This window comes from Rhinolophus ferrumequinum, chromosome 7 (assembly GCF_004115265.2).
Source record: "Rhinolophus ferrumequinum isolate MPI-CBG mRhiFer1 chromosome 7, mRhiFer1_v1.p, whole genome shotgun sequence".
Taxonomy (NCBI): domain Eukaryota; kingdom Metazoa; phylum Chordata; class Mammalia; order Chiroptera; family Rhinolophidae; genus Rhinolophus; species Rhinolophus ferrumequinum.
In genome coordinates, this window is record NC_046290.1 from 25936700 (window position 1) to 25961696 (window position 24997).

Consider the following 24997-nt stretch of genomic DNA (forward strand, 5'->3'; position numbering starts at 1 on the left):
CATGAAGTTTTCAAGAATGGTGTCCTTTTGTGTGAAAATTATTAAAAAAGAGGTTACTCTTTTGCACCCAACAACAAGCAAGCTCTTACTTTAAATTTCTTCTTTATCTCTTGTTCTTTCTTTTCTCTCTCTTTCTGTTCCTTTTTCTCCAGCTCTAATCTCTTCTTTTCTTCCTTTTCCCTTTTCTTCTCTCGTTCCTTGGATGTTTCTCTGTGGATAAAAATGGTTAGGTTGTTTCATCATCTGCATTGATGTGATAGGGTTCACTATCCAGAGAGGTTTCTGTCTGTAACAGGAGATAGTATCTGAAATGTAGATAAAGGTGAAAAGCCAAGGGTTGTCAAAATTCCTGGGTGTGTGAGATTGTTCTTAAAACCAGTAGGAGGCACACAAACGAGGATTCCTTCCAAAGACTGCTTTCTCTCACAACTTGTGCCAACAAGTGGAAGACATTGTTTATAAAGGCCATACTCTTGCTGCACGTTGGCATAAATAGAACTAGTCTCTCTGTCTCTGTCTCTCTCTGTCTCTCTGTCTCTCTGTCTCTCTGTCTCTCTCTCTCTCTCAGATACAAGAGCATGCACATGTGCATAATGCAAAGTTCAGAAACTTTAGTCAGAACTGGTTGAATAAGAACTGGTTAGAAATATCTGAATTTAAATGAAATAAAGATATTTGAATCAACAAACGTTAAAAATAGGACGATATATTCATTTCTACTTTCACTTACTTTCTAGGAAATTTCTCAGTTTTGGGCTACCCAGAAATCCATTTTCGAGCTATTTTTTAAAACATTTTTCTGCATTAGCAGGCGGAACCACTGACATCTGGTGCTGGGTAAAATTATTTCTCATAGCACCCTTGGGAGGTAAAGCTCTGCCTAGGTGAGGAAGTTGCAACCTAGATGAATTCATTTGCCCGAGGACACACTGACAGCAAGAAATACAGATCCCCGGCTCTGATTCCCCATCAGTGGTCTAGCTGGAGACTGCAGGTCTCTGGCCTCTCATGCAACAGCATTTTAAGAGTCCTCTGTAAAATCCTTAGTCAGTAAAGAATCTTTAATCCTTTGTATTAAAATAAAGGTTATAATAATATGCCAGTCATTTGAACAATAAAACTCCCCTCCCCCCAGTGTTGAATAACAATCTACTCTCCCTTTTACAAATCATTATATTCATCTTAGAAGGAAAATATTATGGTAAAAGTGCAACTCATACATGTCTTCATATGTTTCTCCGTCACTTTCTTCCTGTCAAGAAAACATTAACAATAATTAATTTTGATTATTCAAAAAGGGAATATACACATATTGCACTGATCAAATACTTAGTAAAACAAGCATACATTTAAGCACATGTAAATTTAGCTTATTTAAAATATTTGTTTTCCTTTTGAGAAATAGACTGGGAAAGTAAGCACAAAAAGACTTCATTTTATATCCTGCTATATAATTCACATGTATAACCAGACTTAAGTTTTACGTTCAGTGCTACAAAATTACCAGTCAGTGTAATGATTGGTGTTTAATGTGTCAAACATTTTAATGAAATAAGATTATGATTCAAAAAAAATCATCCTTACTCACAAGAATTTTCATTTGTTAGTTTATAACAATAGAAAATGAATCACAATAATTATTAAATATTCTAGTTACAACAATATGAGAAGGAAAAAAACTGACCTCATCGGGAATTCCACTACCTAAAGGGGTTAAAAAAGAATAAAATTTAATATATCGTAATTAAGAAGCACTTTAACACCAGATTATTCAATGTTCAAAACAGTTCATAATCTAACAGAATTTATGCTTTATCAAAGATACAGAACTACAAAACAGATTATGTGGTTTAGAGCCTTACTATGGTTTTTTTTGATAGTTGTAATTTAATCATAAAATCATTTCATTGGCTTGCATAAGATAAGGAAGACACCCTTTATTCTCTTTCTTAAAGACATGCACATTTGCTTCTGTGGGTCTATCTGGAACAAAGCTATCAGAAAATCACAGCTGGTTTGCACTTTTTGATTTGCTTCAATTTTTTGATTTGATTTGATTTGTTCCTATGGAATTGCTTTCATGTATTAAACAAGTCAATATAATTAGATTTGTAGACAAGACATTTTACTGCTCAAGTGTTTAGTAATGTCAACTAATTACCAGATATTAAGATATAATCTAAAACAATAAAAAGAAAAATAGTGTGGTGTTGGTATAGGACCTGATAGACCAATGGAATAGAATGCTCAGAGACAGATACATAAATTTACATACTTGTACAAACATATATACACACACACACATAAAGCATACACAAATACAAATATAGCATTGCTATAGTACAAAGGTGGCATTATAAGTTAATGAGAAAGGGTGGATTTCAGAATGTAGTAATGGGAAAACTGGCCATACATGAGACTACAAATCTGTATTTTTACTAACTTCTCAAAAGTGGATTGAAAAGACATCAAAGACCTAAATATAAGAGATAAAGTTCATGGAAGAAGATATTTTTATTTCCTAGGGATAGGACTTCTTTAACAAAACTTATAAAGCATAAATTACAAGGTAAAAATTAGTTTCTTTGATTGTATTAATATTTATTTATGCTCAGTGAAGGACAGCATGGGTCTAATAGACAATGAGCAGAATGAGAGAAGATATTTGCAATGTTTGCCACAGACATGGGATTAATATCTGGAATACAAAGGAACTCCTGAAAGTCAACCAGAAAAAAATACCAACCCCAAGAAAAAAACGGTCAAAGGATACAAACTGGCAACTTACAGAAGAAACACAAAGGCTAATAAACAAATGAAGTACTCAGATTCAACAGCAAGCAGAGGTATGGAAATGAAATGAAATAGCATTTTATAAATATAAGACTGGAAGCAATTGCAAAACTGAATATTACCACGTACTGGGGCAAGGTAGGTGTTTTGGAATCTTCATGTCCTGCTAATGGGAGTACCTAGAAATGCAGGTCTTCTGGAGAGCACTTCTAGTCCTGCTCAGTCAAAAGGAATATTCCATTGCTTATGAGTAGCCATTCCACTGCTGGATATATATTTCTTAACAAAGTCTCTCAAGTCCACATAGGGATATGGACAAGAAGATGCACTGAATTATTATTTGTGGTATTAGGGAGTTGGAGGTAAAGTGTGAATGTGTAGGATGCATACCATGGAATACAGACCATGGAATACTTGTGTAGTAGTTAAGAGCAACAAATTAGATACAGCACATATAACAGCATGGATGGGACCCCCAAAACACGTTATGTTGAGTGTAAAAAAAGATCACAGTGAGCTGTAAAATACTCTTTATGTAAATTGAAATATATGCACACATACAATATGCAAACAATATGTACAAATAGATACCTACACATTAAGCACATGAGAATATTTGTCTCCAGTAAGGGGGAAGAGAGGAAAGGGAGTGGGGCACGGAGATAAAAGGGAATAAATAAATAAGTAAAACAAGAGAAGGGTCTTGCATGGACCAATGATAATAATGACCCATTAATAACCCTATGAGAATGATTAACTCAAACTTCTGTATCTGAGATAACAAAAAGATAAATAAAGCATATTTTTGCCCCTTACCTTCATAGTGCGTGGCACCATCTTGATTTTCTTCATTCATAGGGCTTCTGGAAACAAGAAAGAAGAAAAAGTGAAAGTGGAACAAGTAGATGCTCATCTTACCATGAAAAAAATAATAAAAGGATACTTATAAAAATCATTCTTTTCTTTTTAGTATCTCTCTGATTTAAAACTTCAGAAGTCATCAGAATAGGCTTTAGCCTTATATTTATGCTGCTACTGCTGCAAAAACATGGAGAATTCTGGAGCTTGAGTACAGTATTATCCATTCATAGTGAACACGTGATTAATCCTTTACTTCAGGGCAGGAAGATGTTTTTTTGTTAAAACAGCAGTATACCAATAATTCAATTCAGAGATTCTGAAGGCATTTGATCAGTTTTATGGTACAGATTCCAAGGAGACTTAGTTCTATTCCTCGATTTCTTCCTCTTTTCCAAATGTTCTCCACCTGGCTTTACTCCCATCATTTGTGGCTTGGACTCCAAGGTGCTTCATTCCAAACGACTTCACTCCAACTGCTCTTAAAATTTATCAATGCCCGGGCCCCACAAATCCTTATGATTTATGGAACCCTCTATATTGTCTGTTTCTATTCTCAGGTTGATTAGCATAGCTAAATAAAATTGTCATTTTATTGATTCTGGATATTACAAATAATTGGCATTCAATCTCAGCTGTACCCTCTACACTATTCTACAATCTGATTACACTTTTTTTTCTAGTCAACCCTCTCTTGCGTCATCCGTCCTAATGGCTATTCCATACCTTCACTACTTTCCACAAATCTCCCAGTCCTCTCCTCTTCTCTATAATCAGATGCGCTTACTGCACTGATAAAATAGCCGTTATGGGTGTGAACTCTCTTAAGAAAATACATTCTTTTAACCCACAAACTCATCTACAGTTATAGCCATCCTTACCTTCTCCTTACCAAAGTTCTTCTTTCTACCTGTGTTCTGAATCCTATCTGCAGTATTAGTGACCTTACTATTTTCAGTCCTTCCTTTGTGCATCGTCATATTATTTATATTATTATTATTACTCCTCTTCTGTCACTCCGCATCCCTAAATATCTCACTCTGTTGTCTCCTTCACCAAGTTACTCTCGTTCATTATACAAAAAACAAAAACCCAAACACTTCTTTTTGCCTTTCTAAATCTTCCACATTACCACAAAATAACCTTCCTTTTCCCAGCCAACGTAGAAAAAGATGCCTATACTCACTGACTTTACTTCCTCTCCTGTACTTATTTCTTCATTGATTACAATCTGGCTTCTACCGTGTTTCCCCGAAAATAAGACCTAACAGGAAGATAAGCCCTAGCATAATTTTTCAGGATGACATTCCCTGAACAGAAGCCCTAATGCATCTTTTGGAGCAAGAATTTAATATAAGACCTGGTCTTATTTTTGGGGAAACACAGTATTGCCAATCCTTTACTAAAACTATTCTGAAAAGACTTAATTACCAAATCCACTGGACACCTCTCAGCCTGCAACTTACTTGATTGCTTTGGGGCCCTCAACAGTACTGGCCATTTTGCCTTCCTTGAGTCTCCTTTGTTTCCATGACAAATCGCTCCTGTCTCACCTCTTGTCTCTCTGGTCACTATCCCACAATTTCCGCTGTGGGTTTATTTTCATCTGACTTCCTCTTTAAGGGATGTTCCTTTGTGTTTCAGTTTTGGCTTTCTTCATTTTTTTTCCTCTCTACATCTGTTCCTGAATGGTCTCAAATAACCCCACAGCTTCACATATTATTTTAATGTTGGTGACTTCCGTATTGAAATCTCTAGCCCAGGCCTCTTTTCTGAGTTTCAGATCCATCTGTCTGTCTGTCTATCTATCTATCTATCTATCTATCTATCTATCTATCTATCTATCTATCTATCTTCTATCATTACTTGGATGTTCCACTGCCAGTACTATGTTAACATCTCAGAAGCTGAATTTTCCCTCCTTCATCCCAGCATAAACCTGTTTTTCCTACTAGGATTCTTATTTTGGTGAATGGCACCGCTATTCACATATTCACCTAAGCCTCAAGTCATCCTTCCTTTCTCACTCTTCTTCAGTCCCACATCAAATTAATCAAATTCTGTCATTTCTACATACTTAGTGTCTCTCATACTTCCCTTTCCCTTTCCATCTCTCTCCTTTTTCCTGCTAGACATGAGAGCAGGATTGTGTCATCCCTTGTGTGGACTCTTGTATCAGCCATCCTGCCAGTCTTCTAGTGATGAGAATACTCTTCATCTTTTCTACCTTTACAGTCCCTTCTCCACACTGCTGCCAAAATGATCTTTCTAACAGAAAAGTAAGATTATATTACTCTTATGTTCAATACTGAAACCACTGAAAGAATTAGGAAAGACTGTTACTTGAACTCAGGAGATACTGGTTGAAAAATTAACCCCATTTGAAAAGTGTGGGCTGGAAGTGCCTTATTATCACTTATTTCATTAAAAGGGCTCAGTGGGTACAATTGTGACTGAGGGAGAATTGTCATAGACATATGTGTCTTAGTCTCTACCGGAGATGGTAAACATGTGGTCATAAACTGTTAGTCTAATAAGCTCACTTGCTTTTTTTTTAAATTGAAAATTTAGGTAAGTGCAAAGGTCCAGTTAGATTGGTTATGACAAGGCATTTGTTTCTCTTGGTGAGCCTCTTTAGATCTTGGAAGATTCAGAATTAAGTAGAGAAATGATGGAGCAATTCACACCCATAGTACAACATTTTGTGGAATAAGTTTTATAATCATTGGGACAATATACATATGTTCAATATTTTAAGTATTGTAATATTTAAGAGATTTGTTACATTAGAGACTATTCAGTTAGACATGTCACATTGTTTTAAAATTTGTGAGTTAGACTATTATTTAGTTGAAAAGGAAGGATTCTAGGTGTTGAGTGTAAATGGCTGCTGACATCAGGAAGGAGAGTCAATCAAACATTATGATCTCTTAATAAAAGAATACAGCATAATCCAGGGAGGAGTAATACATATATATACACATAAATTTGATAAAGCTGCCTCTATCAAATTTACAAGAAATACTGAGAAAAGAAGAACACATAAGCTACCATGTAGGAAAGCAATCAGCAAAGTCTAGACTGTGGGTAAATACAGTGCCCACAAACAATTTGATTGTTTAACAGATAAAATGCAGTAAGTAAAAAAAAATGATAGAGGGTGAACTTGCAGTTTAAAAGGAGATTTACAAAACAGATACACCAACAGACACAATAGACTTTGAATTCTTGTTCAAACAAATTAAAAAAAATAAGCCCCCCACACAATTTGAGACAATTGGAAATTTGTACAATGACTCTATATTAACACATAGAGTCTAATTTTAGGGATACCTACTGAAATATTTATGGATGAAATTATATAATATTTGGTATTAGTTTCAAAATAATATGAGAAGAGGGATGTGTGAATGGGAGAATAGATGAAATAAGATTGGTAGTGAGGTTATAATTGTTAGAGTTGGTGCAGGGGACATCGTGGCCCATTATATTATTCTCCCTGCCTAGTATATGTTTAAGAATTTTCAAAATAAATATGCTTGTGAAAAAGTATAAGAAAAATCTAATTACAAATGCAATTAGAATATTTAAGGGAACTGGATGTGACAAAAGCCATTTAAGTTCTTGGGAGGGGTTTGCTTAGTGGAGTTATTAAATTTGTTCAGTCAGGCATTTGAAATGCTTAAAAATAAAATTCAATATATAAATTTACACATGTAATATAAAACATGTAAGGGAATTAACTAAATTTATAAATACAACTATTGATTTGAAAAAGAAATTCAGTGTGAGTTGTCTAATCATTAATCAAAGATTCCCCTAAAAAGAATTGTTGTTAAATAAAACTTACTAGATTTATAAATAGGATAGCAAGTTATATTATGTAAATTTAAGTACTTAAAATAAGTTAGGGCTCTGCATAAATTTTAATGAATTAAATATTAATCAAAAGTACAAGATGCATAATAAATATCTTAGACATCAAAATATACTGACATTCCACAAAATAAAATCTATAGCCCTTTTCATGATATACAAGGTGGTTACCATCAGCCCTCTCTTTTCCAGTTTTATATCTCATATTTCTTCTTCTTCTACATATTAATAGTGAACTGACATACTCTTTTCACATATTAATAGTGAACTGACATACTCTTTGAACACGGTCTGGTTTCTTGTTCCTCCAAGCTTATTCCTGCTGTTTCCCTTGTCATCACCCCTTGCCTGTGACCCTCCTTAATCTTTAAGCTTCTCCTTAAACATTGTCTCTTCTATGAGGTTATCTCCGACTCCCCTAAGCCCACCCAGTTGCATCTTCCATATGTCATGAATTGCTCCATGATAGTGATTATTCTGTACTACTATAACTGCAGAATAATTGGTGTGTTTCTCTTCCTACTATGAGACCCATGAGCCCCATGAGGAAATAGATTGTCTCTCGGTTAGTTAATTTATTATAAGACTGTCATTTTTAGAAAGCTATTGCAATAATTCCTGTCATGAATAGGACTTATTTTCTTTTGAATGAATTAATGATGTCCTAGTAATACTGAGAAGCTAAATTAACTTTTATTAATAAAGTGAGTTGTTTATTATCATTTTTGAAAAAGAATGTTAAGTCAAAGACTACTAGACTTGCAGTTTACTTCCTAAAACACTTGGATGAATAACAAATGCTAGCAAAATGAAGGCTATCTGCATATCACATTCATAAACATGTGTCTACACATTTATGCAAACCATTTATTACTTGTAAGTAAAGTTTGCATGAACACAGTTATTCATAAGCCCAACATTACAGCACACAAACCTTAGTTTATTTTATGTAGGTCTGAATTCACAAATGTATAACTTTATTCAATAAATATGAAATAGTAATAAGAATAGGAATGATAGTGAAGAATGAAAAACAAAAAGATGAGGAGAAGTGAATGTCTTGGAAAAAACCAGATCAAAGTGCTTAAAAGAAGTGTTGAAGAAAGCTCCATAAAGAGATAGAGACAAACAATGAAACTTGTAATGCCCCCAGTCATAGAAAACTAAAGAGAGGGAGTGGGTAAAAGACAAGAAAAGAAAGCTTATCAGTTATTATAATAGTTTTGTCTAGTCATGAAGGCCTTTCACCTTTTGTTTTTATGCTATAGCGAGCAGAATTAAACAGGAAAAGAAAAGTTATGTTAAGATTGTCATTATGACTCTCAGTTTTAGAAAGCTTTCAGAGCTCTAGTTCTTGACTTTTAAAGATGTAAAGCTGTTGACTTTTAAACCCTATTTGCTATTCATGACTTTAGTTTTTAATTGTCAGTTTTTTAAAGTAGGAGGAAATGTAAGTGACACATTCAACTGTGTTCTATACCAGCCCTTATTGAAATGAAATCTTGTGAACTTTCCTCTGGAACTAGTCTTCCTATATATTTAATGCATGAGCAATTATAAAACTGACTTTTTAAGCCAATGCTTTCCAAGTGGAGTTAGGTAAGACAACTTGGTAGTGCACGACTGATAGGACATGTCCTGAAAAAGTTTAAGCATTTCTAATTGATAAAAAGGTTATAGTAGTAAATTCCTACTTTTCCTCTAATTTTAGAGCCCCCTCATTCCCCCCAAAACCAAGTAATCCCCAAAAGAAAAAACAAAACAAAAAAACCCTTAAACTGATTATGAATGATCTGAGGAAAAGAACTATTTAACTTTAGTCACATCCCATTATTTATAATTTCTTATTTCTTCGGTTTTCCTGCCTTTTACTATTGATAACCATGTAATTGTTTTGTATACCAAATATTCAAACATTGGTTCTGTTTTCATATGAAACTTTTGTTATACTGTTAAAATTATAATTTTTAAAAAATGGTGCAAAAGGGCAGCCGGTTGGCTCAGTGGTTGGAGCGCAGTGCTCATAACACCAAGGTCGCCTGTTCTATTCTCACATGGGCCAGTGAGCTGTGCCCCCCACAACTAGACTGAAAACAATGACTTAACATGGAGCTGATGGGTCCTGGAAAAACACACTGTTCCCCAATATTCCTCAATAAAAAAAAAAAGGTGCAAAAAGTGTGTTATACTAAAGATGATGATTTGAACACTATTAATGATAAATATGCTCTTTTGATACACTTCATTTCTTTTTCCGGTGTCTGAGGAAAATGGCAGAAAATGTATGTAGCTAATTTCTGACCACTAGGTGGGGAAACAACACAATTTAAAATACAATATAACTTTGGCCTCAACTACTTTATTTTTATAAATACTTATTATTTCTAATTTTTCACCTGCCTCCAATCTTTTCAATTCTTAAAGCATCCTGACCTGAATGATATAATTACAAGTGACTTCTGGAGAGCAGGCAGGTGATAAAGGCCACCGTATCTCCTGAAACTCCTTCCTTGATCCCAGTGAGAGATTTGTTTTGTTACCTTAAGCAAAACAGACTCTACACCCTGGGGAGAACTATAACCTTACTAGTCTTTTATTCCTTTGAAAGGCCACTCCCTCGCCTGAGCACTGGTTCCCAGTTGCTCTGGTCCTTGGTTCCAGGAATTCTCCCCTCTCTCTGCCATTATCATTTCAACCTCTTTACTGGCTCTTTCCCGTCAGCACAAAAACTTACTGATATTTCTTCCAACTTAGGAAAAAAATCTTGACTCCATTTTTCCCACCAGTTCCTGCCCCACTTCTTTGTTTCCCTTTTCTTCTTTAAAGCATTGTCTGTCTTGGGCATCCCAATACCTGTCCTCTCATGCTCTTTTCAACATATTTCAATAAGGCTTGTATCTCTACTACTCCAGAAAATTGTACCCACACTGCCCCGCCTCACACAGCCAATCACTGCTTCCTCCTAAGGAATATTATCTTTCCTTGTCTTCCAAGATACCACCCTCTTCGTTTTTTCCTACTTTATTGGTTGCTCCTTTTCATTCTCTTTTGCTGATTTTTCTTTTCCCAGGCATATTAGAGTTGGAATTACTTCCTTGGTGATCTTAACAGTCTCATGAGGTTAAGTGTGGAATATATGCATATGATTCTCAAATTTATATTTTAAAACCAGAACTCCCTTCCTAGTTCTTCACTGTTTATACACAATTGCCTTGTCTACATTTCTACTTGGATATTTAAGAGCCACCTCAGGCTTGACATATCCATGCCCTCCTGATCTTCCCCACCCCCAAATTTGTTCCCCTTCAGCATCTTCCATTTCAGTTGATGGAAACATCATCCTTACAGTTGCTCAAGCCAAAACTCTTAGAGATGTCTATGATTTTTTTCTTTCATACCCCAAATCTGAATTCTACTGTCTCTACCTTTAAAACATATCCAGACTCTGGACACTTCTTATCACCTTATTGCCACCATACTGGTAAGATCCACCTTGCCTGTATTTCTGCACTATCTGACTAACTGGTTTCCCCTGCTTCAACATGTGCCTACTGTCTCTTTTCAGATAGATGTTAAGGTAATTTTTATAAAACGCAAGCCAGAAAACATCACTGCTCTGCTCCACTTTTCCATGGTTCCCATTTCACTTAGGATCAGAGCCACAGTCTCTATCATGACCTACAAGGCCCTACATGAGCTGAGCCTTTTCCTACTACTCCTTCCTTCATTCACTCTAATCCATCCCCGGTTACCTCCTTTCAGTCCTTGAACATTCTCAGCCTTTGTTCTTTCTGTTTTCTCTGCCTGGAATGGTTTTCCTCCATGTATCTGCATGTCAAACTCTCTCCCTTCCTCTTTGCTCAAACATACTTTCCTATAAAGGGAGCCAACCTCACCTCTCTGTTTAAAGTTGCAGCATGCTGTCTCCAATCTCACCTTCATACTACACCACGTAACCCTGCTCCATTTTCTCCTGTCATGCTCGATGTTTCCTAACATACTATATCCTTTACCTGTTTATTACTTTTATTCCTTTGATCTCTTGCCTCTGTTTTATGAGGGCAGGGAATCTTTGTTTTATTCACTGGTATTTCTTGAACTCCTATTACAAAGGCACAGGGTAGTGGCTCAAAAAACAATTGTTGAGTGAATGTAAAATAATCTAGTAGATCTTGACCTGAGAGTGGCCCTTGATTGGAGAGGGAGGAATGAATGGCATTTATAGGCCAGCAAGGGAGCTCCTGGGAAACACCCAAGTGTGTGTTCTGAAAGGCGATGGGGTGAAGAAACGCACAGAAACACCCATATCTCACAATTTTACTTAAAGATCATCCCTCTCACATGAGATATAAGTTTTTGAGCCAGACTACCAAGACTTATTTTACTTTCATTTCCTCTTGTATCTTATCTAGCTTCCTCTACCAGAGGTAAAGTTTCTAACCCAGATATTTCTTCATTTTGGAATTTACTTGAGCTCTCTGATGGGAATCTGAAAGTTTTCACTACGCATTTTCACTTTTGAAAAAAAAATTATTTTATAGCTGTATGTCCTTTAGCTTTCATTCCCTCTATTCTTTCCATCTGACAATTAACTTTCAGATACTCCAAACACAATTTATTTAGATAATATAACATTGAAAACTCTTGTTTCTCTCCACCTTTCTTCTGAGAGTATGTATTTTGTGGAGTAACTCTTAGATGAATCAGAAGTCCTTAATAAGATTGGAATAGTAATGAGGTAAAGTTGATTACAATTGGAGGGTTTTGCTAATCTCTGATAAAAACAATATTATAAATAAAAATTTGAGCCTGGCTGTTTGGCAGGCCCTTTTCCACTTTGCAAGAATTCCCTGCAAAACTAGGAAATTGACCAGTCTCCTTGTGAACTAGTCGCACAGGCTACAGGACTGTTTTTGAAATCCTTTCTTCCTTCCACAACTTTTTGCTTCCCTCCTTATCACAGTGGATTCTATAGAGTTGGTTTGTGGAAAATAGTTAACATAGCAGGCCTGAAACTGCCATTTTTAGAAGAATCTGGTACCAAGGTTGGCCCTTGGCTTGTATCTGGGTACATAGCTTCTAAAAAATTTCCTACACTGATATGAGAAGTTGCCTAATTGGTAAGTGTGCTGTGCTGTGCCCAGACTGTATAAACAGTGTAACTTCTGGTGAACATCTGCTTTCCTTCTAGAAGTCTGGTATTTTGGTAGTTGCTAGGCAGAAGGTGCCCATGTGATCAGCTCACAATAAAAACCTGTCTCTAACAGGCTTCCCAGGGGAAGTAACATTACACATGCATTGCATTTTCATAGCTGGAGAAAGGAACACTCTTAGAGTGTCTGCTCCCAGCCTTAGAAATTGAATGTTACTGTGAAACACCTTAGCCCTCAGTACTGTGAGTCCTTTTAGTAAATCTCCAAACGTATTAGTGGTCTTGGGGATCCTCAAACAGGAGGAATAGTGCCAAATATTCCTTCTCTTCTCAGTTTCTTCGATCAAACAATTATGTACCAGTCTCCATGTCTTATAAATGGGTAGGAATTCATGCTCAAGGTATTTATTAAAATTTCTCACTAGAATTACACAGGATCCAGAAGTCTGACTGAAGCCAGCAGCAGTGATAGGGTCATATGATAAAATTCAAAAGTACTAAGTTCAAAATCTAGTGGTTATATTTATCAAAGTAGGAAAGGAATTAGGAAAATGAAACAGGATTTAAAATACATGCGAAAGGAAAAAAATTTACACAGAAATCAGGTGTATTTAAGAAAACATATTAATTAGTTATTTTAATTAAATTAATATTTATTTAGCATTTATATATTAATAGGCAGATGACTTAGACTTTTATTTGGTAGCTGGATATCGTAGGGTATTAGAGTTTTTAAATAGAATTTATAAACTCAAATTCCAGGAAAGGTGAGCAGTTACCATAAGTGCATTGCAGGCCACAGAGAAGATAATAGCCACTAAGCTGCTCTAATTCCTTCTAGTTACTTCCTTTAACCCCCCCCTCCCCACCTCCAAAGCATAATAAAGTGAAACATAATGGAGGCTATCCATGACTAATATGTTTTCAATCCATGCTGTAAATTGTAATCATCAACATTTAAGGAAAGCTGTCAGTCAGAAATTGTTATTAACAGAGTCTATTATATGGATTACCCATATTAAATACTTTAAATGTAAAGAACATCAATCTGGTAGGGGATGGAAGGGAAGGAAAAACACACTGTAGCTAAATATTTGGGATATTACTTATTTGTGGTAAAGGAGAATCATGTAAAGCAAGTTTCTAGAAGAAAGGAAAGATCTAGCCTGACTTGCCATAAGGATCTATGCTTGCCATTGTCTGAATATTTCTTCTTAAAACAACATTTCATTCTATTGCAATCTTCCACTTGCATTTTCTCCAACCAGCTATTCTGGTAAACCATGGATAAAGAGCCCATGCATAACAATCCATACAGTTTTGACATTCTAAAAAATACCACCTAAGAAAATTTAAGTGAGAGGGGGCTTGAATAAAAGTTTCCTAGGTTTTTAAAACAGAGCTCAAAATCTGAAGGATGAGAAAGCACACATTTATTTCTACATTCTTGCCTAACCTTGGAGAAGTTACTTAGCCTTTTAGCCTCTGTGAAATGACACTACTCGATAAGATTATAAGGATTATACGTGCAAAGCGCTTAGGGCATCATAGGTAGTCAGTAAAATACAGTAGTAGTGGTGGTGTTGATGGTGGTGATGATAACGATAATGATGATGATAATGGTGGTGGTGGTGGTGCTGGTGATAGTGAAAGAGATGGCAGCGGTACTGACTTGAAGAATGCTTCAGAACAATGGAAATTTTCTTCAAAAGAACGCTTAAGGGGAAAACCACTCTAAAAACAGATAAACAAGAGTCTCCAAAGGTATGGGGGTGAGGGTGAGAGCAGATTGCTTAGACATCATTTCTCTCTGCTAGCTGCCCACCTTTGTTGCCCCAGCAATTTACCATGAAACCCTCAGCTGTAAGCCAAGCACAATTTGAAAATTTATGGTAAGAGATTGACAAAGAAATGACAAGATAATAGTTTGCTTACTTTAGATCTAAGAGAGGTTTAATGTTTCTGGGAGGTAGGCTTGGAACTGGTGGTTGTATTGGGTGAGGTGCTGGCAATGGTGGTTGGCTGGCCGGATGAGGTGGTGGAGCTGGTGGTAAGGACGTTGTTGTGTAAGATGTTTGCCCCTTGCTGGTACCTAAGGAGCAAAGCAGAGAATACTGTGAGTCGAGACAAGTCTTCAAAATACCCGATATGCCTATTCCAAGTCTGCAGAAAAAATAATCTTAAATATAAAAATGTAAGAAATGTATCCTAAGTTGAATCAATGCTTTATAGAGCGTAATATTCTAAGTATCATGTAACATGGCATTTCAAATATTCAATTTCTTTTTTTCAGCTTTATTGAGGTATAATTGACAAATAAAATTGTAAGATATTTAAGTGTACAACATGATTTGAGATATATATGTGTATATATATATACACACATATATATATAGTGAAAGAATTTCCCCCATGAAGTTAATTAACACATCCATCACCTCACATATTTACCTGTTTGTTTTCTTTTTTTTGTTTTGTTTTGGTAAGAATATTTAAGTTCTACTCTCTTAATAAATTTCAATTATACAGCACAGTGTTATTAATGATAGTCACCATGTTATACATTAGATCCTCAGACTTTATACAGAAGTTTGTACCTTTTTACCAAACTCCCCTTATTTTATCCACCCCCTAGTCCATGGCAAACACTTTTCTAGTCTCTTTTTCTATGAGTTCAGCTTTTTTTTTTTTTTAGATTCCACATATAAGTGGTACCATACAGTATTTGTCTTTCTCTGTCTGGCTTATTGCACCTAACATAATACCTCTAGATTCATCAATGTTGTGACAAATAACAGGATTTCTGCCGTTTAAAGGGTGAATAATATGCCACCATATATATCTACTACATTTTCTTTATTCATTCATCCACTGATAGATACTTAAGTTGTTTCCATACCTTGGCTATTGTGAATAATGCTGTTACGAACATAGATATCTTTTTGATATAATGATTTTTTGTTTCCTTTGGATATATACCCAGAAGTGGGATTGCTGGATCATATGGTATTTCTATTTTTAATTTCTTGGAGAAATCTCATACTGTTTTCCGTAGTGGCTGCACCTTTACATTCCCACCAACAGAGTATAACTGTTCCCTTTTCTCCTGACATTTGTTATCTCCTGTCTTTTTAAAATAGCCATCCTAACAGGTATGAGGTGATATCTCATGTGCTTTTGATTTGCATTTCCCTGATGATTAATGATGTTGATAAATGTTCTTTATCTTGAGATAGATAAGTTCATTGAGTTGAATTCTACTCTTAAAAATAATTTCTCTTACCTTAAGGAAAACCTTAACAAGTGTTAAATCTATGCGTAGACTATATGAATGAAAAATTCATATATATATATACGTACATATATATATAAAATGCTTGATTCATGATTTTTTAAAAGATTATTGACTTTCTATTTGGTAGGTGTGGTTTTTGCTCTCCTCCCCTTCACTTTCCAATATAACAAGAACATGACTTTTTGATTAAATATATATTCATTGTTTTCATTATCATGACTAGGTAAATATCATGACTAGGTTCTTTGCTGAGTGAAGTAGTATGCTATGATTACATTTTTTTTCTCATTCAACTGTTTTCCTGTAGCTAATAACTGCCTTATTTTGTCATCTGGAAAAAGTTTTCTTTGGAACTCTTTCTTCCCATAATTTCCAATAGTTTGTAAAGTGCCTTTAAATATTTCTGACAAAATAAAACCTGTGAGAAAATTTATCAGTTTTAATATAGTGTCTCTGTCCACTTGCTCTAATATGACCTGGTTGCTTTTAAGGTCTGTCACACATCTGTAAGCCTGGTATTTCTCCTTGTCAGCATCATGGCTCTGATATTTTGAGAAAATGCATTGTGATAAAAAGTGCAAGTTCTGGAGCCAGAGTGCCTGGGTTTAAATGCTGTCTCCACCACTACCTACTGAATAACTTGGATAAGTCGTTTTCTGGTTTCATCTGTAACATGGAGATACAAACAGTGCCAACTCATAGGATGGTGGTGAGGACTTAAGACTTAACATATGTAAAGGACTTAGGATAGTACCTGGCATACAGTAAGTTCAACATTTCATTTTTCATTCAACAAATATTCATTGAATGCCTACCATTGATCAAGTTCTGTTCTAGGAACTAGAAACACAACAGAGAAAAACAAAAATTCCTGTTCTTATGGATTGGGAGAGATAGATAATAACTGAATATAAGTAAAATACATAGTAAATTGCTATGAGAAATGCTATGAATGGTGGAAAGATATATGAAGGGGTGTTATTGGCGTCTCTTTCCAGCTCTGCATTCAGTGACCTCATTATGGTAGATTGAATGGAGGCATAGTGGAAGCATTTATCTCATCACAAATTTTGGTTTGATTTATTGTTTTATTGATTATTAAATTTAAGAAAGTGATGGAGAAAAATCCTGATAATGCAGATTAAACTTAAAAGTGTGTCATTTCTGTAGTCATTGTATTGTGAATAGCATGAAACATCAAGGAAATATTTTCCCAGTATTTGAAAACTGTTATACAACTTAGCAAAGTTGTCACTCAATCATTGACAAGTGAATGAATTCTGACATATATCTTTGTTGTTTCACATTTATCTTATTAACCTAAGTGAAAATATCAATCAACATTTAGGTTGGAATTACACTCCTTCTTCATTAATTGCAACCATAAGTTGCCTATAGATGTAAAAATGAACAACTGCCTATGTGGAATTTTCAATAGAAAGTACTGAATATTTTATTACTTGTATATTGTATATCCTTTATATCAATAAAATTTTTTATGTGTATGTATGTATACATAACACAAATATACAGAGTTTTTCTTGGAGAACTAGTACAACATTTACCGGCATACCATTGCTTATATCTAAAAAATGTCTAGGTTCTATTGGTTATATGGTGAACAGAATCACTTGTCTCTGTATCTCCCCACTTTACTTTGACTTTTGTCCTCTCTGTCAGTCCTCCATTCACTTTCTGATATCATATATTATGCTCTGGAATTATGCATGTTGCCTGGCTTTCCTGACTATGGAGTTTGTATTTCTTATCTTCCTTGTTTTGGGCCAATTTTTTTGAAAGGAAAAGGAGGTGCCCTCTTGAAAAATATTTATTTTAATTTTACATGTCTTTGAGCATTAGTGAGGTCATTTTCTTAATTTTTACAACCATTTTTTTTTCATTTTAATTATGTTATCTATTCAAATCCTTTGCCTATTTTTAAGATAGTATTTGTTTTTTCTTATTGGTTTATAAAACCTTGTTATTAAGGATCTTAATCTTTTTTCCTTTCACATGGACAAAGTGAATATAATAATTTGGCTGCTTTGGCTCCTGCCTCAGCTTGTCCATACCAAAAGAAAAGAAAAGAAAACAAAAAATAAATTATGTGCCATAACCAGTAAACCTTAAAAATCTCCAAAACCTTTGAAGAAAATATATGAGTAGCACTTTATTGTAAATTTCCTTAATGGGTAAATGGCAGGGTTTTCAATGGTATATTATATAAAAAGCTTCCTAATTCCTATTAGATACTTCTGCCTATATCCAAACTTTTTCACTTTGGTAATTAAAAATATTACCCTGTCTCCTCATGATCACAGTAACCTGGCCTTAAAAATTGCTCAGGGCCTTCACTCCTGACTTGTGCCACTCCCTCCCAGGTTCTGTTATCACAGGAATCGCTCATCTTCTCTTTTGGCAGCTATTTTGGAGAAGTTGAGGTAGGGAGAATTAATTCCTTTATGAATTTGATAAATGCAAATTTCCAATTGATTATATTATGTTAAAAATATTTTGTCCATTCTATTTTTGTCATCAGCTAAACTTTTTGATATATAGTAGTACTTACTCTTTTTCTCCAAATCAATGGATAAATTCCTTTATGTGTAATTTCTATTACTAGAGTTATACTTAGAACGGTCTTTCCTACCCTGAGAACATACAATTATTAACCTATTTTCTCCTACTTCTTCTTGGCTTCATGTTTTTGAGGTTAACTCCTTAAAATTCTTAGTAATTTATTTTGGAGTTAGACATGACATCGGGATCTATTTTTATGGTTTTTATTATTGTTCTTAAATCACTTACCAAATGTCCTGGCACCATTTATCTATAAGCTATTACTTACTGATTTGAAATGCCTCTTTTATCATGTAATAAATGTTAAAAATCCTAGTGGATTTGACAAATTAAAATGACATTTTATTTTAATTTATAACGTGGTTTGATAGATTCATAAGTGATTTGAAAGCTGTACACAAAGAGAATATGCCACTGTGAATGGATGCCAATAAACCATTGTGTAAATAGAAGGAAAATGTTTATTAGCCATTTGTGACTTATTTTTTCATAAAAAGGATTTTGACAAGCAGGAGGCATTACCATATGAGAGTGATCTAAGGCCTGAAGGTGAGAAATTATAGACATGGTTTGGAAACACTGAAAACTGACTTACCCTGAAACCCATGGGCCACTTTTTCATATTTACATAGACTTCCGAGATTTTCTGAGGCCGCACCTGTGGTAGGGCCCTCCTGTTCTGCTTGTTTCTATTCCCCTTCCCTAGTTATAATAACTAGGAAAGGGAGGTGCTTGCTTCTTCACTGAACTTGGAAATCAAAGGGGTCCTCCTGTAATTGCTGGCAACCATCTTGCCACCATCAGGGGAGGGCTTGCCTGAGAGTGCAGCACAACCAGAATAAAGCAGACTGAGAGACAGACTGGTTGGATTTTTTTTTTTGAAATACCTTTGAAAAATTGTCAGAGATAATTGGAAAAGCTTAATGAGGCACTAAACTAATTGTTTAAGTGTCCTATTCCTCATCAAGCTTGGGAGAACATATGCTAAAGTCTTCCTATGCTACACTAGTATTTAGCAGCAAAGGATTTTGCTTTGCAAAATATGTGGTCACTTTCAAATACTGCAAAGAATACGTTTGCATGTACACAAAATAATTCTAGGAAAAGCACCTTAGTTTTACAGGGGAAAAATCAGGTAAACTTACTTTAATATAGAAAGATTGGCTCTAAAATTTCAACCTGGACTTTGTAGTGCACAAAAATATAATTAGTAATATTGGAAGTTTCAAAAGCAAAAATCTAGTCTGTTGTGATGGAAAGAAGGGGGTGGATATTGAAATATAATAAAATAAGTAAAGAAGAAACAAACAATAAATCTATGGGAAATTTCTGAGATTAATCATAACATTAAGTAATCACTTTTCTTGCCAAGCACAATTCTAGGCACTTTACATATGTAATCTTATTTAATATTTATAACAACTTTATAGAGTGTTGTGTTATTATCTATTTTCCATTTGATAGTTAAGAAAACTATCCAAGTTCAGAGTTTATAAATAATAGAAGTGGGGTGTAAATTCAGCCAGAATTTGAACTCTAGTCAATCAATTTCTTATGATGTCTTTGCCCTTTCTGCTATGTTCTACTTCTCCTTAACATAATGAAATGGAAATTATTTAGTAAGTTCAAATGGTCACATTAATATGCTTTCCAAAGATCTGAGTGTAATCCCAGTTTTTCTAATTGGTACCTTTCCTCTTAGTGCAATTTCGTACAACCGTTTTTAGTTTTGTGTAGGGCAGAAATGGCTCTGGAGACTGCAAAGTAATTCGGAAGCATATATTAAAATATATGGGTGTTTTGGATGCTAAATTTATAATTTATACCAGAATTTGATTTTGGAAACCAGATAGCAGGAACGTAAACATTTAGGAGCTAGTGGAAAATGGTTTCTTAAAGATGAATGACTGATGTGAGCTGGCAAGAAAAAAAATCTCAAGAAATGGAATTGAAGAATTAGAATAAAGTCATAAAAGAACTTAAAAGCTATAAAATAAATAAGATAAAGGGAAAGAACAACACGTTTAGAGTTTAGTTGGAATCAAGAATTAGGGATATAAAATTCAGAGATATTATCCCAAACTGATCAACTTATGGGTTTTATCCTCTGAGGCTCAGAGAGGATTGCTTAGCTGGTCTGTGGCTTCAAAATACTCGATCTGAAAAGCACATTTGGAATTCCTTCCTCAAAGAATGACAGGGTTGTGCAGGCATATGGGCTCCATAGCAATGGGCGGAGCTGGTCTCCTGGAGAGTGTAGGGTGATTCAGTCACAGTGAGATAATTAGGTGCATTTGCAACCAACCAACTGTCCATTCTCATCTTAAGTCAGATCCAGAAATTGCGTTCCTGGGCATTTTAACAGTAGCTCAAGTGTTCAAGAAGGATATGGGGTTGGAAGAAACTTTCCTCTACTGTTCAAGGTTCTTTTGGCTGGGCTAATAATTAAATCTACATAAGACAGATTAACAAGAGAAAATAATCAAATTTAATTGCATATGTATGTATGGAAACCCCACATACGTGAGTGATTCACAGACAGAAAGCGAAAACGAGGTATACGTGATACTCTGAGCTAAGAATGAAGTAAGGCAACTTAGGGTTTCAGAGAGTCACTGCAGGGCAATAAGAAGAGCAGATGGTCAGTAATTAGAAGTCTGTCCTGCCTTATAGACAGGTCATGAAGTGTTATTTCTGGTATTTACTCTTGTTATGGGCAAGGCCCCTCGTTTAAATTCTTTGAGGGAGAGGTAAAAGTTTCTCATGAGCTTTCAGGGCCTTGATTGGCTTCTGCTCAAAATAATTTACATGCCAAGTGGCACATCTTAGGGAGGCCTGTTCCGAACCCCTTCAAGGAGATACCGAGCATTTTGCTAAAAAAGTTGAGTGATAGCTTGACTTACACTTTGCTCTAACATCTGAACTTTCAGAAGAGATGTAATAATTTTAGTAAGAAAATTCATAACTATAATAAAAATGTGACTAATGGCAAAATAACAGAGAACTGACTGTACTTGTCTCAGGGAACAGTACATATTGGTTACAGAACAAAAATGAGGATGGTTGGGAATGAAGAGGAGAGAAATTTCAAAACCTTCTAGGCATGAAAACAGCTCTCAAGAATCTGGGACGTTAACAACTTCTGATTCAAACGCTTCACCATCTTTAATTGTGGAAGCTCAGAAGAAGCTTTGCACAAGGCATATGCCTCTGCTCAGGCACACCCGGATGGGTGGAACTCCAAGGCCATTTTATGAGGAGGAAATGACTAGGAGGGGCCCTCCGTGAGTCAGCAGTACCCAAGGGTTATCTGGCCCTGCTTTGAGGGTGATTTCAGGTTCATTGAAACACAGACTATCCAAAAGTGATGACATTTTGTCAGGATCTAAAACTCTATGAACAGAAAAATATAATTGAGGGGAAAGAAAAGGGATGGAGAGAAGGAGAAGGGATGATTAACTAAGGCACAATGATGGTGCTGGCATATTCCTATTATAGAAAAAGGAAATTGTATTATTACACAAGCTTCACACTTTAGATTTTTCTGCAAATCACATACTGGTCCTAGATATTCTCATAACATTCTTGTAACACAAAGATCTATGAGGACTCAGGAAATCTACCCCATAGATTCTGTTCTTTATGATTTTTGACTAATGAGGTACTTATAGCCTTCATATCCCAAGGGATCTAAGGAGCATCTAGAGTTGTTATTCTTGATTTCCTTTTTAATTTATGGATTCCTTTACAAAACCAAAGACACTGTATCATGTTGCCCTCAATTGCCATAAAACCCTGACCCTAGAGCAGGCATTTCTAATTCTGGTTTTGTTGTGATGTCTTAGAATTAGAAAACTTTGCTTTTTACCACCAGCTCTATCACTAAAGAACTCATTGTCTCTGGCAAAACAGTTAACCTCCATGGGATTTAGTTTTTCTATCTGTCAAATGGCAGCAACACGATTTCAGCTACTTCATAGGAGTTGAAGAGTTAGATGAGCTATATGCATGAAAGTGTCTTGAAAACTCTGAAGCATTGTATAAACATAAAAGATGATCACACAAGGATGTGGGGTGCCACAAATGAAATTATTACTGAGTTATTCTGACTTAAAATACTTTGAAATCATTTACATAAGTTTATTTATTATTTGGGAATCATTATGTGCCTGCCCCAGGATTTAGCCATTGAACTTGCAACTCAGAACATAGACTTTGACTTTCTCTGGGCCTGAGTAGGCTCATAGATATTGCCCATGCAGATGGGAAGAAAAGGCAAGCAACTGTATGGCATTTCTGGAGTCTGGACTGATGAACTCTTTATTAAATAATTTGTAAACAATCTAGGTGCACACTGAATGGAACCCCTAGCAGTTATATATGTGTACACATGCACACTCATCTTCATCTAACTACCCATGGGCTTTCTCAGGACCAAACCTCGTTGAGATCTCATCGCATTAATGCTGATAAGATCAAACCATACTCCCAGACCCTACCCACACCTTCCTGACTCGCCACAGATAGCCTTACCTTTCATTTTACTAAGAACATGGAGAGTACGCCACCTGATCATCCCCCCTTACCCTTCTTTCCAACTTAAAACCTCCTTATATCTTGTTCTCCCTATTTCCTTTTTCTCTGATTCTCTGAAAAAAAAAATGTCCTTCTTCCTTACCAATTCAAATTTGCATTCTTGGTTCTTATCAGTGCCTACTTCCTTACAGACCCTGCTCCATTAATTATTAACTCCTTCACATGCATCAAGCCAGAAACATTTATTAAGCACTTAATACATGCTCTGAGTGTGTGTTTAATTCTTTAAGATACACTTCCCAGCTTAAACATGGTATGATCTCCTCTACTCAAAAGAAACACAACAATATCCTTTCTTACCTTTGTACTCCACTCTAGCTATGAGCTATTATTTTCTCCTTCCCTTCATAGCCAAACTTCTTGGAACAAGAGTCTATATTTGGCACTTCTAAATCTTTATGGTGTTTGGCTGGCTTCATGGCAGAGTGAAGAATGAAAGGGATCTGGGATAGAGAAGCTTGGGTTTGAATTCAGATTCCACCACTCTTATGTTAACTTTTACTCAGTTTGGAGCCTTGAGTAAGTGGCTTGACTTCTCCAAGTCCTTATTTTCTAATCTGTGAAATGGCATATACTCGTATATCTCATTTGCAGAAGCAACTGATACATTGCTCTTAGTAAATGTTCCTGTTCTTTTTAGCTACTAGTTGATCTGACTGCATCATTGATGCATTGGAGTCTACCCACCTCAACTGTAAAACAAAAACAAAACAAAGGTTTTCCCCAAACCAATCATGCCTGATTCTGTTTCTGTTAGGATATTTTAGAATGGATTAAGAATCAGGAAGTTTAACTTTATTTTTTCACTATACTATTTTTTTAAAAAAGATTTTTATTAAAACATAGCTAACATACAATATTATATTAGTTTCAGATGTACACCGTAGTTATTCAACATTTATATACCTAAAGAAGCGATCACCATGAGTCCAGGAACCACATGACACCGTACTATGCGATCACAATATTATTGACCATATTTCCCATGCTGTACATTACATCCTCATGACTTACTTGTTTCATACCTGGAAATTTGGACCTCTTACTCCCCTTGACCTCCCTGCCTATTTTTTAATATGTGTACCTACTGGGAGTGCCAAAAATGTACATACACAAGACTTGTATTCATCTTTTCTTATAGGTATATATTGAATATTACAATTTCAATACAGTTTTTTTTCCTTTCTTAAAATGTGTATATATTTTTTGGCACCCTCGGTATTCATTACTTTTTTTACTGATATGTGTTAAATGTTTAAGATAATATTAGCAAACATCAAAACAAGAACAAGAATAAGAATGACAATAAACTGTGCACCATATTTTAAATTGCTTCTAAGACTGAGTAAAAATCATTCTTTAAAAAAATGTTTTTAAAGTCAAGTCGGCATTTACTTTGGAGGTTTGAAGCGTCATAAATAAATTATATCCAATAATTTTAAAGTAGTTACTTCAGTTTATGTACAGACATATTTTGACCTTTCTTCTTCTTTTTTTATTAGTTTCAGGTGTACAAAGCAATGTAATAGTTAGACATTTACACCCCTCACAAACTGATAACGCCCTTCCACCAATCTACTACCTCTCTGACATTGTATATAGCTCTTACAATTCCATTGACTCTATTCCCTGTGCTGTACTCCACATCCCATGACTACTCTCTTTCTCTCTCTCTCTCTTTATATCTATATCTATATACATATATAGATATAGATATATAAAATTATAGTTAACACTTAATATTATTCAGCTTTAGCTTCATGTGTACAGCACAGTGGTCAGGCATCTGCACTGTCCATGAAGTGGTCTCCCTAATAAGACAAGTGCCCATCTGACAGCCTACAAAA

General features: G+C 35.2%; 1 protein-coding gene across 1 annotated transcript in view; it reads right to left on the bottom strand.

Moving 5' to 3' along the window:
* FYB1 (FYN binding protein 1) overlaps window positions 1–24997 on the bottom strand; it is a 157545-nt gene that overhangs the window by 31631 nt on the left and 100917 nt on the right. The window contains exons 3-7 of the mRNA XM_033111072.1: window positions 14615–14771; window positions 3610–3656; window positions 1685–1704; window positions 1221–1252; window positions 90–210 (exon numbers count right to left, since the gene is read on the bottom strand). Coding sequence (XP_032966963.1) covers window positions 90–210; window positions 1221–1252; window positions 1685–1704; window positions 3610–3656; window positions 14615–14771 — 377 coding nt within the window. The remainder of the gene's footprint in view (window positions 1–89; window positions 211–1220; window positions 1253–1684; window positions 1705–3609; window positions 3657–14614; window positions 14772–24997) is intronic.